The sequence below is a fragment of the Phocoena phocoena genome, chromosome 1, assembly GCF_963924675.1.
Source record: "Phocoena phocoena chromosome 1, mPhoPho1.1, whole genome shotgun sequence".
Lineage (NCBI taxonomy): Eukaryota > Metazoa > Chordata > Mammalia > Artiodactyla > Phocoenidae > Phocoena > Phocoena phocoena.
Window position 1 is genome coordinate 75,576,257 of NC_089219.1, and position 16,670 is coordinate 75,592,926.

The 16,670-nt window shown below is 34.8% G+C and overlaps 1 protein-coding gene across 2 annotated transcripts in view; it reads right to left on the reverse strand.

The window, feature by feature from the left end:
* ZNHIT6 (zinc finger HIT-type containing 6) overlaps positions 1 to 16,670 on the reverse strand; it is a 54,722-nt gene that overhangs the window by 15,718 nt on the left and 22,334 nt on the right. For both annotated transcript variants that reach the window (XM_065882502.1, XM_065882510.1), the window contains 3 exons: positions 8,001 to 8,069; positions 6,496 to 6,576; positions 4,849 to 4,926 (listed from right to left, as the gene is read on the reverse strand). In XM_065882502.1, coding sequence (XP_065738574.1) covers positions 4,849 to 4,926; positions 6,496 to 6,576; positions 8,001 to 8,069 — 228 coding nt within the window. The remainder of the gene's footprint in view (positions 1 to 4,848; positions 4,927 to 6,495; positions 6,577 to 8,000; positions 8,070 to 16,670) is intronic.

Consider the following 16,670-nt stretch of genomic DNA (forward strand, 5'->3'; position numbering starts at 1 on the left):
CTGGCCATTTGCGAAAAAGCTGTCCAAACCCTGCTTTAGAGTATTAAAGTGGTATCAACACCTAGCACATAGCAGGCACACATATATTTAAGTGCATTAGTACACTACTTATTAAAAAAATTAAAACTGAATTCCTATTATGGGAAAGTCACTGACTCAGCACTGCAGGAAATATAAAGATGAAGATGCCTAAGGCAGCCACTGTCTTCAAAAGGGAGTTTATCATCATATGGGATGTTTTATTGGGATAAAATATAAGACAGGATTGCAGGAACCTATGAGAAGTTTTTGAGGCTCAAAGGATAAGGATTACATCCAGTTGAGGGGAAGGGATAGGCTCCACTGTAGACACTGATAAACAATAATCTTCTCAAAAGAATGGAGAGAACATACAGAAGGCTCATATGGAGGCCGACCACGTAAGGCAGGGTGGTGAGGGAGAAGTGAAAGATGGCTCTAAGGTCATATGCCTTGCTTGCAAGAAGAATGACAGTGCCAATAACAAGGAATGACTGTCAACATTTATTGACTGTTTACTAGATGTCAGGTACATCAGCAGTCCATTTAATCCTCATTTAAAACAACACACACAGAAACACACACTAGGAACAAATGGATGTGGTGTGATGAGATCTAAACATGTTGAGTTTAAGATTTAATGAGATGTGTAAGTGAAGATACATGCAAACTAACATTTGAAGTCTGGGAGAAAGGTTGAAAATATCTCTAGATTTGGGAGTCATTTGTACAGAGATAACAGTTGATGACATCTTAAATAAAGTAGCCCCTGAAGCTTCATATTCTTCCAATACTAATTTATGTCAAAAGAAATGTAAACTAACATGATTGGGTATCTGCCCCCTTGTGGTTAGTGGTGAGTGACCTGTTGGGAGCACAGCTAATATTGAACTTAGAGTACTTCCCAGAAGTATAAGAAATCATTTGGCTGAAAGAAGCCATTATTTTTCAAAAAGTAATATGTAAGTCAACTGCCAGCCACACAGAACTTGTTTTTAAAAACAGATTTCCTCCTTTTATTGATACTAAGAAAAGTAATTTCTAGGATTAAAACAACAAAAACTCTTACATTCATTGAGTCAACTCAGCAAGATGTTGACCTAAATGCTGCAACTTGTAATACATGAATAATACATATTTACTGAGACTGATTTGCTATGTGCCCGGCACCATACTAAGTAGCTGACATGCATTATCTGGAAGCAATCTTCACAACAGTGCAATACCTTTGGCTTGATCCCCTCTTTCAGATGGGAAAACAGAAACTTAGTAACTTTCCAAGGTCTGCATCAAATTTATAACATTATTTCAAATTTATAGAAAATCTACTTTGATGTAGGTTTTTGGATAAGAGCAAAAAGGTTATTTTGGAACATCTCATAATTTGTGTTAGGTTTGAGAAGTAGTGATTTAATAAATTTAGTATTTGTAATGGTAAAACTTTTGGTCTACAAAGTCTAACCTGGAACCTCTTAAAGTAAAATAACGTCTACTTCTCCACAGATTATGTATTCTGGAAGGAGTTACTATTTCTTGTTGGAATGCGATATAATCTTACTGTGAAGGGAGCTTAGTAATAAGGGATTAGTATAGAAAGGCCATTCTTTTTGAAAATAACGTTCGAGAAAATGATGCCACTTCTACTTGAAACTCAATGTGCCCTAACCTCCATCTCTCAGAAGACAGATTCGTGCCAGGTACCCCAGTCACCTTTACTTCATGTCTGTTTTCTCTGCTACAACAGAACTGTACCCTACTCAGTCTTGTATAAACCCCAATTTTTATTTATATGCCTAGGAGAGTAAATGTGCTTAATTAATGGCTTTTGAGTAAATCTGGAAAGAATCATCCCACAATAGCTTAAATCACATCTTTATCAAAATCAGGATCTTATATAAACATCAAAGCAGCAAAGTAAACATAAAAAATGTATCTGAATTTCTTCATGAAAAATAAATGATTCTATTAATAAGTAAAATATAGGTCTAAAATTCAATAGATTTGAAAAATTACAATTAAATGGACAGTATCAAAGCTGGGAGTATCCTAACTTGTCAGTAATAAGTTAGCAGCAATACAATGGCTGACTCTGATGGTGCCTGGTGTTACCAACATAGGCTTTTCTGCCTCAAAACACTCACTCACTTTCTGAGAACAGAAAGCTGGTGAGAAATGATGTGGCAAGAGGGTACCTTACATGAATTCTCCTCCACTGGGAATGTAAGCTCCACAGAGATAGGAACGGTTTTGCTTGCTGCTATCAGCCTAATGTCTTGAACAACACCTGGACCACAATGGTTACTAAGTGTTTGCTGAATGAATGAATGGATTTACTTAAGAAGACATATTTACTTTTATAAGAAGATACAAATTCAAACCCTGTGTATTCTGGAAAGAAAACTCTGAAATAGATCAGCAACAAATTCTTTAGAGTTAGACATACATTCTATTATCAACTAAATCTAAAAATAAAAGTTGTATATGGCAAAGCTAAAGCCTGGGAAACATTTAAGATTGATCTAGCTGATCAGGTATATCATGGGACAATTGTCATAAACTCTTCAAGAATGGAAAACACAACCACTGGAAATTGGCAATACCAAGTATTTGGTAAAAAGACTCCACTCTGAATTTACTGGAATGCTATAAATCATATGATACATTTAAAATCAGAAAGCCACAAGGAAAATACATGGTTCTACCTTCTAAGTACTTTTCAGGAAATAATAAAATCCTCCTTATCTTAAATTAGAAGCCCACATTTTATAACCTATAATAATCGTACTTAGATGTTCTCTGAATGTACTTCCCTTTAATGATATAACTGTGATTAAGCATACGATCAAATGTGAATGCTCATCTTAGCCTATCTATGAATGTACTATCTGGTGAACACTGGTTAAAAAATCTTTAATTAAAAAAAATCTATTTCTAAATGTATCTCCATAGTATCTACTTGCATTATTCATGATTAGAAAATCCTAATAAAACTAGGAAGTTTTGTAGAAATTAGGATAACTATACCTTAAGGCTGACTGAACAGTAAGAAATATAAGGATGTACCTTACTCCAACTTAGGTCCACCTTCATGATAAAAGCTACCTCAATTGGAGTTTCTAACATTATTATTGCCTTAAAGTGATAATATCACTAGTCAAAGTTAAATAGGGTGGCAATTTTTAAATACAAAATTCTTAGATCTTGGTTGTAAACTTCTGCTTCCTCTTCTTTGATGGTATTTTCATATATCATTGAGTTCAAGTAAACAACTCAAATGGGGAAATCTGGAAGACATGTTTTCTACACAGATAAAGGAAAGTCAGAGTACTTTTCATGTCACTAAGTTTGGCTCAGGTTTAGTAACAAAACAGCCTATTCTAGGTATTCCTTAAAGTCAATACCACTTATCTTTTCCTTTATTAATCTATCATTCCCTGCCCTTTGGGGATTAAGAAGGTTAACCCAAGGCCCAACCAAAGTCCTTTTTGGGTTCCTAAACAAGGAAAGTCATAAAATAAGAGAAAGTAAAGGACCTTAAAGGGACATGAAGCCCAGAGAAGTTGAGTGTCTAGAATTAGGTCATCTGATCTCACTGCAGTACGCTCCTTTAACCTTCTTTTTTTGGTGAAGGTTTATCCTCTTTGGTTCTTTGTTAAAATAAAATGCTCCCCTCTGGGTCACGTCATGCTGCATGCATTTCTGTCACTCTCCTAGAAAACCCTGTCTCCTAGGGCAAGCTGAGATCGCCATTCTCTTTCCCTCTTCGTAGATTTACAGTACATATTTCCAAGTCAAAAATGAATGCTATCTGGGCCTATGCAGTCTGCCCTATATTATAAACTTTAAAATATTCTGTATCCTACATTTACCTTTTATCACATACAACTTTGGTTTCCTTGAATTTTAGAAGATGTTTTTTAAGAATCCATTTATCTTCTGTAGTAGTAATAGTAATAGTAGAAATAATAAAAGCATGCACTTACCATGTGCTAAATAATCATCTTAATCTCTCATGATAATCTGATTATCATCACCTCCAGTTTAGAGATGAGGAAACGAAGGCAAGTTAGGCTATGTAATTTACTCAAGTTAACATAACTGGAAGCAGGCACAGCTGGGATTCAAACCCAGCTCTGCTTTCACAGCCTGGATGCTTACATCTCTAAGCTCTATTAGCAGATGAGACCAATCCTATCTAGTCTGAACTGGATCTAGTAGTTTTGTTAATGAAACGATGGAAGACAGGGAAAGCATCACAGATATTAAAGATCAGGGTTTTGCAATTCAATGTAATGACACATAACTGCAGACACTGAAGGGACTCTCAGAGATCTTTTAGTGTAGTCTCCTTCATCATTCCATTAATGAAGGAACAGGGAGCCCAGTGATATTAAAACTCTCAAATCACATAGTTTCTTAGAACCTGGCTTTCTTCACATTTCTATGTAGAGTTCTTTTCACTGTGATATATACAATGGTCAGTTCATCACAGGAATTTTTTATTTCCCAAAAGCAAAAACTTGAACTTTGGAACTCTGTTGTATAGAATATTTCTTGAAATAAGTTAAAATGGGATTGAAAAATCTTTCAGTTGCACACGATGTTACTTTAAAATATTCTAACCAGGGTGATTTTTCAATTGAATTTATCCTGTATTATGATAAGTGTGATTATTTAAAAATTTTAATTTGAAGGTCATTTTTAAAAGCCTAGGCTTTGTTGATTGCCAGATAATTAGCATAATAACTAGCCATTTAAGCTAAGCAAGCTACTTAATTATACTACAGAATTAGAAAACATTTAAAGAAATGGAGAGGGAAGCAATTTTACCTTACTAAATTTTGCTGCATATTTTCTGCCTTCATTAAAATTCGGACCCCAGTCTGAGAGTGAATGTAGGCTTTCAACCTGAAATAAAAATGTCATATTAAAGGAAGCAAAACTGATTTTTAATGTATTTTAAAACTGTGCCTATGGAAACTAAGCATCTATGAGTAGTTATTTTTTTTTTTTTTTTTTTTGCGGCTCCGGACGCGCAGGCTCAGCGTCCATGGCTCACGGGCCCAGCCGCTCCGCGGCATGTGGGATCTTCCCGGACCGGGGCACGAACCCGTGTCCCCTGCATCAGCAGGCGGACTCTCAACCACTGCGCCACCAGGGAAGCCCTATGAGTAGTTATTAATAATACTTAAAATTTATCTATCCAAGCACAGAAACGGTGTTAAAGATATTTTTCAACCAAGGATCTGTTTTAAAAATTACCTTCTCTCTGTACAGATTAATCTTGCTAATTTATTTATTTTTAAAATATGTGTCCAATTTGGTGGCAGGTATTTTGTCTTATTGTTAAATATATGACCAGCAATAACAATTAGATTATTGGTAATAAGAGGAAAAGAAACTCAACTCTGGTAGCGGTCCCAGAGACACCGCTTGATATGTGACATGGATTTGTTTGAGTCTGGGCACCACTTTCTATGAAAAGTAGAAGATGAAATTTAACTAGAACTGAATCAGACACTTCAGAATCCACTCTGTTTCAAATTTTAACCAAAACAAGTATTCATAACCTAAGCAGGTATCAGCCGGTGAAAAGAAATTCCTGCTCAGAAACACGAATAACTCACATATTAATAGTTTCCTTTTTTGAGTGCTGCTTACTATGTGCTAGACTCTGTACTAGAACTGTATATATGTAATTTTTTACAAGCTTCGTAACAACTCTATCTAGTAAACATCATCGTTCTCATTTTACTGATGGAAAAAATTAAGGTGCGGAAGTAAGTTGGTTCCTGATCACATAGCTAATAAGGGACAGAATTAGCTATTCTAACCCAGATATTCAAAACTGAATCTTTCCACTATGCTATGTTAACCATTTTTGTCCATGGTGTGTTTCTGGACAGAAGGCAGAGTGTGTATTACTCAGTTTTATGAAGACTTGGCTGAAATAGGATTTCCTGTCTTTAACTACTTGGAAACTCAATTTTCAGAGTTTTTAGTTCAACTGTGAAAGGCAGTTTAGTTTAAGGGGTAAGGGTACAGACTCTGACTCCAGACCACCAGGATTTGAATCCTAGCTTCCCTACTTATGAGCCATATGAAGTCACTTAACCACTTTAAGGCTCAGTTTCCCCATCTGTAAAATAGATATAACGGCAATAATCTACCTTAAAGGGTTATTGTGAGGATTAAATGAATTAATACATTTATTATTATAAGCTTCAAAGAGTAGTATCTGGAATGCAGCAAACAGTGTTAAGTACTGCTGTTATTACTATAACCAAAATCCTTACCCAGAGCATCATCTCTGACTGACAAAGCCTTGAGTACACACCAAGGAAATGGGACAGAAAGTAAACAGTACAGAAACATTATACTCTAATAAAGATATGGCTTTATTTAATAAATATGCATATAGTAAATACCTCAACATTTTTAATAATTTCAGAAAGTTACAAGATTTTTGAAACATACCTTTGACGAATTACAGGATCAGACTTTTCAGGATCAATGTAAGGTCTTAGGATTTCATTAATAGTTTTATCATCTGGTACTCTTCCCAACAAAAACAAAAACAAACCTTATTACTTATAATTTTCTATTAAAGGTGTTAATTTAGAATTACTAAATATTGTGGCTTTAAAAAAATAACTGAACACAGACCTTTTATTTTAGTCTTAGCAAAATATAATATCTTTTTAAGCAAAAATTACTTAGGAAAAAAGCTCAAAAACATTTCTTGGACACATTTAACAAGTCTTAAAAATAATATTTTGAGAAGTTCCCTATAAATCAATTATAAAAATACAAAGCCTCATTTAACACACTCCTGTTTTCAAAGATGAAAAGAAAGATATCACAGTGAAGTAGATTTGAAAGTTGCAGAAATCAAAAATCTGAAAAAAAGGTTTCAGATGATGCTAGTTTCAGTGCATGTTCAAATTTATTTATTCTAAATCATAAGACCAGGTTAAAAAATTGATACTACTCTCCCTGGAAACAAAGCATTTTAGGTTTACCAAATTTCCTGTATGTATGTCTGCATATTGTTTTATACTATAAAGTTGTAGAAACAAAATTAAGACACTGTTTTGAACTAGCGATTTTCCTTAATCATTTATACATATTCATATACACTACTGTGCTACACACCCCACCTGTAAAATATGAGTCCTTTCCCTGTCTTTAGTCTGGTATGCAACCTTAAATAAGAAAGTTCTTCCCTAAAATCCATATGACAATTACAGAGAGGACATTTATGCATAATGTGAATATATGCTAAAGATATTATTTAAAAAGCAACTTAAAATTTTCCTAACCCAAGGAATCAAATAGTATATCACCATTCAAATTTTAAAATAACATTTGAAATGTTCATAATATGAAAAAAGTAGGATAAAAAACTGTTATGCAAATTACTTCCAATTATGAATACACACATATACATGTCTAAAATCATGTATTTTCTGAGAACACACTATGATGTTAATAGCAGCAATTTTATCATAGCAGAATTTTGGCTTATTTTTCATTTCCTATATAACCACCTTGCTTAAGATTCTTTCTCTTGATTCAGCCCTCTTGATTCTCCCTGCATCGCTCTCCTTAACATCTGTCCCCATGCTGAAGTAAACACCATCATGATTTCTGTGCTAATCATTTCCCTTAGAGCTCTACCACCACTAAAAGTATTCCTAAGAAGTATACTTTCATTTTTTTCATATTTACATACGAAAATCATACTCTGAATTCTTCCTTAACTTGTTTTTCTCATTCAACATTATGTTTGAGATTCATCCACGTTGATATGTGTAGATGTAGTTCATTCATTTTCAGTGGTGTGTAGCATTGCACTGTATGAATATACCACACTTAGTTATCCAGTCTACTATTGACATCACGTTTAAGTTAAGTTTATTTCAAATATGGAGACAAAATGAAAACAAGTGAGTTCTTAACAGACAGTCGTGATACTATACCTTTTTTCTACATACACAGCTTGACTCTGAGGAAACTGGAGCTTCACATGCCAACAAAACTGTTGTTTTCTAAGACAGAAAATAAACATGTGGAGATCAAGGCAGACAATAAAAGTCTGAACAAAAAACTGATTTCTTGAATTTTTGTTTTCAGATAATAATTCTAAAAGTATTCTTAGAATTTAACATATTTTTTCTACTAAAAAGTATTTTCTCTTTTCTAGGATTTTAGAGGCTATTTTTTTTTTTTTTTTTTTGCGGTACGTGGGCCTCTCACTGTTGTGGCCTCTCCTGTGGCAGAGCACAGGCTCCGGACGCGCACGCTCAGCTGCCATGGCTCACAGGCCCAGCTGCTCCACAGCATGTGGGATCTTCCCGGACCGGGCACGAACCCGCGTCCCCTGCATCGGCAGGCGGACCCTCAACCACTGCGCCACCAGGGAAGCCCTAGAGGCTATGTTTTTTAAACAATACACTTGCAAGAGGTTTTAAGAGGAAAAAACATTAGGCAGAGCAGTTCGAAATTCCAAGGACTTCGCATTCTTAAATTAGAAGGCAATTTCTCATAGTTCAGGGGCTTCTGAGATCACTTTGCTACTGCTTGAAGTTTACAAATAAATTTCCTTGTGACTAAAAATCATGAGCTGATGTCTCTGCCTGACTAGTCTGGAAAGTAGGTGAATGAAGTATTGTCTGGTTGAGACCAGCTGGCTGCAGATACACTTCTGAGCCATGAGTACTTGCATTCAGTAGCAAAACAGGAGACAAGGTGGTTGCTAAGCAGAATGCACTCTGAGTTAGTCCCTTCGCTTTCAGTCTAAACTTTGGTTTGATAACAGGATCAACAGTAATAATTCACTAAACGTGTGATTTTAGAAAAATAGCCATATGCTCTATTTAACATATCTAAATGTGGTGACACCAGACACCATTCCTTTTTAAAAAAATTTAATGCTCAAAATAGTCAATCCATTACAGAAATTTAAATGTCTTCATTACATGATTGTTTTACACATTCTCCTTACTTAGAAGAAATTTCTAACAACCCACTGGCAAGTTAATTGCCAGCTGTATGTCCAAGCAATGGCTAGCATCTCCTATAAAACTATCCCTTAGCAGCACGAGCCCAAAATCTAAAATAATTTTCTTTTAATACAATCTAGCAGAGTATCTCCCACCAAACATTTATACGATTTAAGCAAATTTTTGTCTGAGGACAACTAGCATAAAATCAAGTAAAAATCCTTCTATTAGGGTAAGTAATCACAGATTTGGTTAATAACAAGACAGTTTTGAGCACTAGTTAGAGAAAAATATGCTTGATTACGCTTATGTTGATAGTGCCACTTATCACACAAGAAACAAGCATGTTAAGTTTAATATTTTTTTGGATAGAATAAAGTTGTAAAGCACCCCTTACTAATTTAAAGGTCAGATGTCTAAAATCTCAGAGGAAAAAACTTAAAAAAAAAAATCTGAATGCAAACCACAAAGTTACTGGTTTTAAACAAAGAAGTCTTCTAAAATGAAACACCTTGCAATATTTGTTATCTGTGAACAGGCATCGTGTAGTATCACTATCAAGAGGCTGAGAGATACCACATTTCTCTCTTACTATGAAATAAACTGATTTTTTAATCTTAATGCACAATATGGTTTCTTTCTAAATAAATTTGATAAGTTACATGGGGAAGGAAAAAGTTGACCAACTTGTCATCTTGTGGAACTGTAAATCATACTCAGTTACCCCAACCATTGCTTGAGTAATTTCAAGAAACATTCACCTTTCTTAACATTCAGTAGACCCTAAATACCTTCAGAAAGTACTTAACATTCCAAAAACAAAGAGAGAAAAGCCCTTGAAAATAATTTTATTTGCTGTAGTTAGTTGTGGTTATAAGGAAATCATTCATTACTTTTATTATATATACATTGCTAAATTATGACTATTATAAAAATCTTTCTATATTTGGCCTCAGTTCAAATATGAACAAATCTGAAAAGTACGTTTAGTTTTAAAAAAATGTGATGTTGCACTATTTCAAAAACAAAAAGAGAATAAAAACATTTAATGTAACCATAATCAGATTTAACCAACTTGTATATTGCCATATTTATATGCTTGAGATGCTTTTCTTCTAAGAAATATAAGATTATTAATATGGTTGATGAGTCTTTTTACTGTTCCTTGATCCAATTCTCTTCTCATCATCAGAGGTAACTACCATCCTGAGGTTGGGTGTTTATTTTTGTCATCCATGATTTTATATATATATATATATATATATATATATATGTATATATATATATATATATACACACACACACACACACATATATATATATATACATATCTATAAATAATACAGTATTTTGTGTGATATCAAAATTTATTTCAGTGTTATACTCTAAATATCTTATGCTTTGCTTTTCATTTACATTATGCTTTGGAGATTTATGAATATACACGTAAATTAGTTCATTAATTTTAACTGCTACATTGTATTCCATTGCATGAAGAATGCTAAAATCTATTTATCTACTCTTTACTGATAGACATTTATGATTGCTTCCAATTTTTTACCATTTGTTCTTTTTCTTCCATATTAAATCACAGTAAAGAAAAAAATAAAAGAATATCCTCAGGGATGGGACCATCATTTACCTTTAACTGGTGCCCAGAACTAAAAGTTAACTTCATTGAAAAACTGCCTGTACTTTTTTACTCTATGGTAGTATAAGAGGCATTTGAGAACAGTAATGCAGAGTATAAGATTTAAGAGTGGACAAAGAGGTTGAAGGGTGTTGTATAAACAATTCCTGAAATGAGTGAGTTAATTATCTCTAAAGTAGTTCTTTAGTTTTCCTGAAATTGATGTGGTCCTGACACAGGCAACTAAATCTCTTCCTGCGCCTGAAAGAATTGAGTTTGTTTCTCATTTTTCATAAGTATATATAGTGATATATGTCCCACTTAAAAAAATACACATACATCAAAATCCCAACAACATTACTTATGAGGGGAACTCTGAGTCCCCCTCTTTTTTGCTTATAAGTTTTCTGAAAGGACAGATTTTGTAAAGGAAAAAATTAAAGAATGCTTCGGTGAGTATCTTTAGGCATATACATAACTGTTGCTGTGTTTTGGATTATTTTCTAAAGATAGATTCCAAGAAATAGAATCATTAGGATAAAGCTGGGTTTCTCAACTTCAGCAGTGCTGACATTTTGGACCAGATAATTCTATTATGGTTTGAGGGGTGGAGGTACATTGTCTTGTGCATTGCAAGATGCTTAGCAGCATCCCAGGCCTCTAACCATGAGATGCCACTAGCAACACCCACTCCCTTAGTTGTGATAACCAAAAATGCTCCCAAATATTGCAAATGTCCTCCGGGAGGCAAAATCACTATTTTTGAGAACAACTGGGACAGAGGTTTAAACATTTATTATTGTTCTTAATGCATTAGGACTACTATTCCCTAAATTCAATAAAATGCTTTCAACTATAATAATGTCATTGTGTCCTTGTCGTATTTATCAACGTTCTCAAGAATAGAAATACGGTACCCAGAATATTCTCAGTCACTTAGGCACTCCAAGGCACTATGTTTAGAGTTTGATAATAGACTGGTGAAGTAATGGTGGTAATCATTAAACCTAATGTTCCCTTCTGGACAACCTGATAAAGTAACAGAAAAACTGACCCCTTCTCTCTGAGTGCCACGAAACTGAAGTAACTATTCATGCACAGCAAACCCTTTTCTCCTCCTCCCCCAAATATCCACACACACACACGCACACACACGTTCTCTCTCTCACACACACATACCCCATGCATTTTCAACGGGGGCAGCATCACCCAAAAAAGGCTGAAAACTGGTTCTTAGGAGGGTAAAAAAAATCAGATAGTATAATGGTTTGTGGCCCTTTAGAGGGCGCCTGTACATAAACAGATATATAGAGTATAACTGTGGTATCAAAATATTGGGGGCGGGGCTCAATTTGAGGGAAAATGTTTAAAAAGCCTCCTTGGGAGGCAATAATGAAAAAAAAGTTGAGAAATACTTATATGTATAAGTATTAAATGACGAAAATAAATATTTTTTATACTTGATTTTAGTGAGTTAATATAGGACACTTATTTAACAACTCTTGCTTACTAGAAACTATTAAGGATCATTTTCTCCCACAGTTTCAAGAAAGTAATATGTGGATGAAGACACAAATTTGGGGGGGAAGTACTATACCTATATACTCAATTATTCTTCTGACTTCATGACTTTATAAGTATGAAGGATATGCCCCAAGCTTTTAACTACGGTTATTTCTTAACATTGTGAAAGGACTTAATTCTTACTTTATGTGTCTGTATTAAATAAATTGTTGACATAATGACTAGTAGTTTTTATAATCAGAAAAATCAAATATGTTTTCATGGGGAAGTGCAGGATGGTAGTCACAGAAAGGACAGCAATAATTTTAATATTCTTTTTAAACTTAAAAACATTTTATTATTAGAAGTGTTATTTTAAGGTGTTTCTTTTTTATCTCAGAAATTATTATCCAACCAGAACTGTCAAATGATTACTTATCTAATTATTTGACAGCTTCAAAGCTATCTTCCTCAAGAAATATGCTACGACTAAGAGTTACACATGGAGGCTGACTTCTAATAACTAAGATTTCTAATACAAAGTTTAAATAAGCATGAATATTTTTGTTCCTAAAAAAAAAAATCACCAATTCTCATTCCATTCCATCACTGATTAACCAACATTTACTCAAAAAATACTTCTAAGGGCTTGCTAGGCATTAGGGATGCAAAGAGACCGAGGGGATGAGCCCAAAGCAGACCTCTTTTTAGGGCAGTGAGTCAACCACCAACCCACTGCGTTTTTCTTCCAAATCACTGTGAGAAGCTTATAGAGTTTCACATAAAAGAACCCTGTTCTTTATTGACACTGTACACAGAAAGGATATCCAATATACTGTAATGCCCAGAGGTAGGAGAGGGCAGAGATTAAGTGGACTCTGTCTGAAACCTATTCTTAACAAAATTTATTACTTCATGTGATCTTGAGCAAGAGACACATCTCTGTGCCTCAGGGTTCTCACAGTAAAATGGGGAGAACAGTATTTATATCATAGGATTAAATGAGTACATACACGTCAAGAGCTCAGAACATAGTAATCAAAAATGCTAGTTAATTTTTTCCATTGTTATAATTTTACATTCAGTTTAATGTCCTGTGAGTTATGAAGCTCAGAACAGAAATACTGATGGGGCCTTTAACTTAGAATATTGCGCCATGAATTTATAACCAAACTCTACTTACACGGAATTCAGTGTTTATGAAACTGGACATGTGGGCTAATGCCAGATTATAAAGGGCTCTGAATGTTCTGCCAAACAATATGGATTTCATTCTGTGGTTAGTGCACTACCAACAAAGGTTTTTAAAGAAGAGGGAAATGAGGGGCTTACAAGGAGATCTCTCATCCTACTATTTAACTCTAATAACTGTTTCTAGAGTATATTCAGGACATTAACTTTTTAGCCCTTGTTTGTAGTTATTAAGGAAAGTAGTTCCTACTACTTTTGAGAAGTTCACTGACATAGTGCAGTTTAAATATGCCTGGAATTTTTACTTATGATTTTTAAACACAGGTGACTCCACGAGGTAAGCTAAAGCTAGATTTTCCACAAGTCTGATCTTCAGAATACTATACCACTTATTAAGTTAGGAAAGCCTACAGGTTATGAAGACTACCAGTAGATCCTTTTACCAGAGAGCACTAGCAAGTAGCAATAACAATAGTCATCCCCTGGTATCCTGGGGGAATTGGTTCAGTCCTTCCCCACACTCCACTGCACAGATACTAAAATTGAAGATGCTCAAGTCCTTTATATAAAATGGTGTAGTATTTGCATATAACCTACAAACACCCTTACATATACTTTATCTAAAAAAGTTTTTTTATTTAAAAAAATATTTGGTTAATTAATTAATTAATATAGGCTGTGCTATGTGGGATCTTTTAGCTGTGGCATGCAGACTTCTTAGTTGCGGCATGCGAACTCCTAGTTGCAGCATGCATGCGGGATCTAGTTCCCCAACCAGGGATCGAACCCGGGCACCCTGCACTGGGAGTGCGGAGTCTTATCCACTCGACCACCAGGGAAGTCCCCTCACATATACTTTAAATCATCTCTAGATTGCTTACAATACCTAATACAACATAAATGCTACGTAAACAGTTGCTGGTGTGCAGCAAATTCAAGTTTTGCTTTTTGGAACCTTCTGGAGAGTTTTTCCCCCCAAATATTTTCAATCTGTGGTTGACTGAATCTGTAGATGCAGAACCTGCAGATACAGAGGGCTGACTAGTTTATTAAGTGCCTTTTGAATGTCATGCATTGTTCTAAATGTTTTCTATGTGTTAATGTATTTCACTCTTGTAATTCTGTGGGATAAGTGCTATTATTTACAGGTGAGAACACTAAGGTAGAGAGAAGTAAGTCACTCCTCCAACACGATTATTCAGCTGGAAGGTGGCAGAGCTGGGATTTGAACCCAGGCAGCACATTAACTCCAGAGTCTATGCTCCAATCTAGTATACTATTATGAACTTTCCAGAAATGAAAGTTCAGTAACGAGCCATGTATTTTTCTGTACTGGTAATTCAAATGGATCTCAATTATATTTTATTTTAAATATTTGCCTCCATATTTTAAAATCACTTTTAAGAGTTATAGTGGACATTTTGTCTCCTTGGCAACCCTTATCACCATCCTCGTTCCCAATCCATAACCATATTTTGATGAATGGATCCCATCCCTACCTCCAGGACTATACACTTAACTGTCTGGCTTAAGAAAATCACATCGTATGTCCTCCTGGACACAATGGTTCAGGATTGGGCAGATGACCTAGGCGGTCCACTCATGGTGAATTTCAGGTTTCCTGTTCAGTTATGCTGGGAAAGAAGCATTCCTAAATATTTACATAAACTGTTACAAGGATTCAGCTGACACCATAGAAGATACAATGGAGAATCAGCAATAAACTGGGTCCTTCAAGATACAATTGAGTCATTGTACCTATTCACCCTGAAGTCCATCCAACCTCAGAACATTCAGTTATGAGAGCCAATAATACACCCTATTTATAGCTCAAACCGGTTTGAACTGAATATTTTATTTCATGAAAAATAAAGCATCCTAACTTTGATACAAGGGATTAAATTTTTCTTTCTAGATGTCATCTTGCATTTCTAAGCAACAGAAAAGATAGACTAATCTGTATATTGTCAACTGTTATAAAATTTGGACACAGCAAATAATACCTGATGGAATTTCAGGAAAAAGGCATTTTGTTCCACTATGGGTTACGAAATCTTGTTTTAACTTAAAGCAGAAGGAAAATCTACAAAAATGTGAAACCCTTCAAGAAAAAACAAATGTACAAAATATCTACATAATTCTTCACTCATAGGCATTTTATCTTTTTGAAATGTATTTCAAGATCAAAATTTAAAGTTTCAAACATAAACGTAACTATACTTCATAAAAATAATCCATCTATTTTATTAGGATTGGTACCATGGTAAGTGTTTTTGGAAGAGTGAATACAAAGGATCTGTGTAGTTACTTAGCATGGATTAAAATTACTGGAACTGGGGAGAATCAAAACCATAATTTTATGTCTCACATCATTATGAAAATACTTTGAAAAGTTCCAGTTATATATTATATTTTGCTCTTTTAAAAATCAGTTTCACTACTACATGATAATAGGAAACAGGTTAAGTATGTGTATTGGCTTCAGTAGACAGTATATTAAGAAAATGGATATAGTAGGTAAAGATCGAAATGAAAAAGTACATTTTGCTTCAAATAACTGTAAATACTTGAGCACTTAATAAAGCAGTTCTCCACTGGGAGTGGCATTAATCTCATTTGGAAGTGGCTAGGCAGTTTTGATTGTTCCAAGGCTGGGAAGCACTTTAGGCATATAGCGAGCGGGTGGGGACCAGAAATGCTAACCTTCCTGTAATGCACGGGACAGTCCCACACAACAAAAATTGTCCTGTTCAAAACGCCAATAGAGCCCCTACTAAGAAACACCAGAACACAGAAAGGATAGCAGATATGTGCATAACAAAAACTGAATACCAGCACTAAATGCCAGCATCTGTTTCACATTAACTTTGGAGAAAATATGTACTATAGGAACTCTGGCAAAGGAGAAATAATGGAGAAGATGAACTACCATGTGTACTTTCACAGATGTCTAGGAAATATGAAAGGGGAAGACATTCACGGATTAAGAATATAACCAGCCTGGGCACATTTAGTTGAATATATTAGGAAATACATATACATACAACATAATATATAACTGGAACTTTTCAAAGTATTTTCACAATGATGTGAGACATAAAATTATGGTTTTCATTCTCCCCAGTTTCAGATGGGGACAACTATGAAGATCCACTATTTGGTATGGATCCTTCAGAGGAACAGGAACGTATTCCGCTTAAAGTATGACTCTATCTCAACTCCCTGGCATGGCATATAAGGTCCTGCAAGGCCCAGCCCCAGTGGGGCTCTCTCCAGTCTTATCCCCTACCACTTCCCAACTCCCACCCTAGTTTCTAGATATA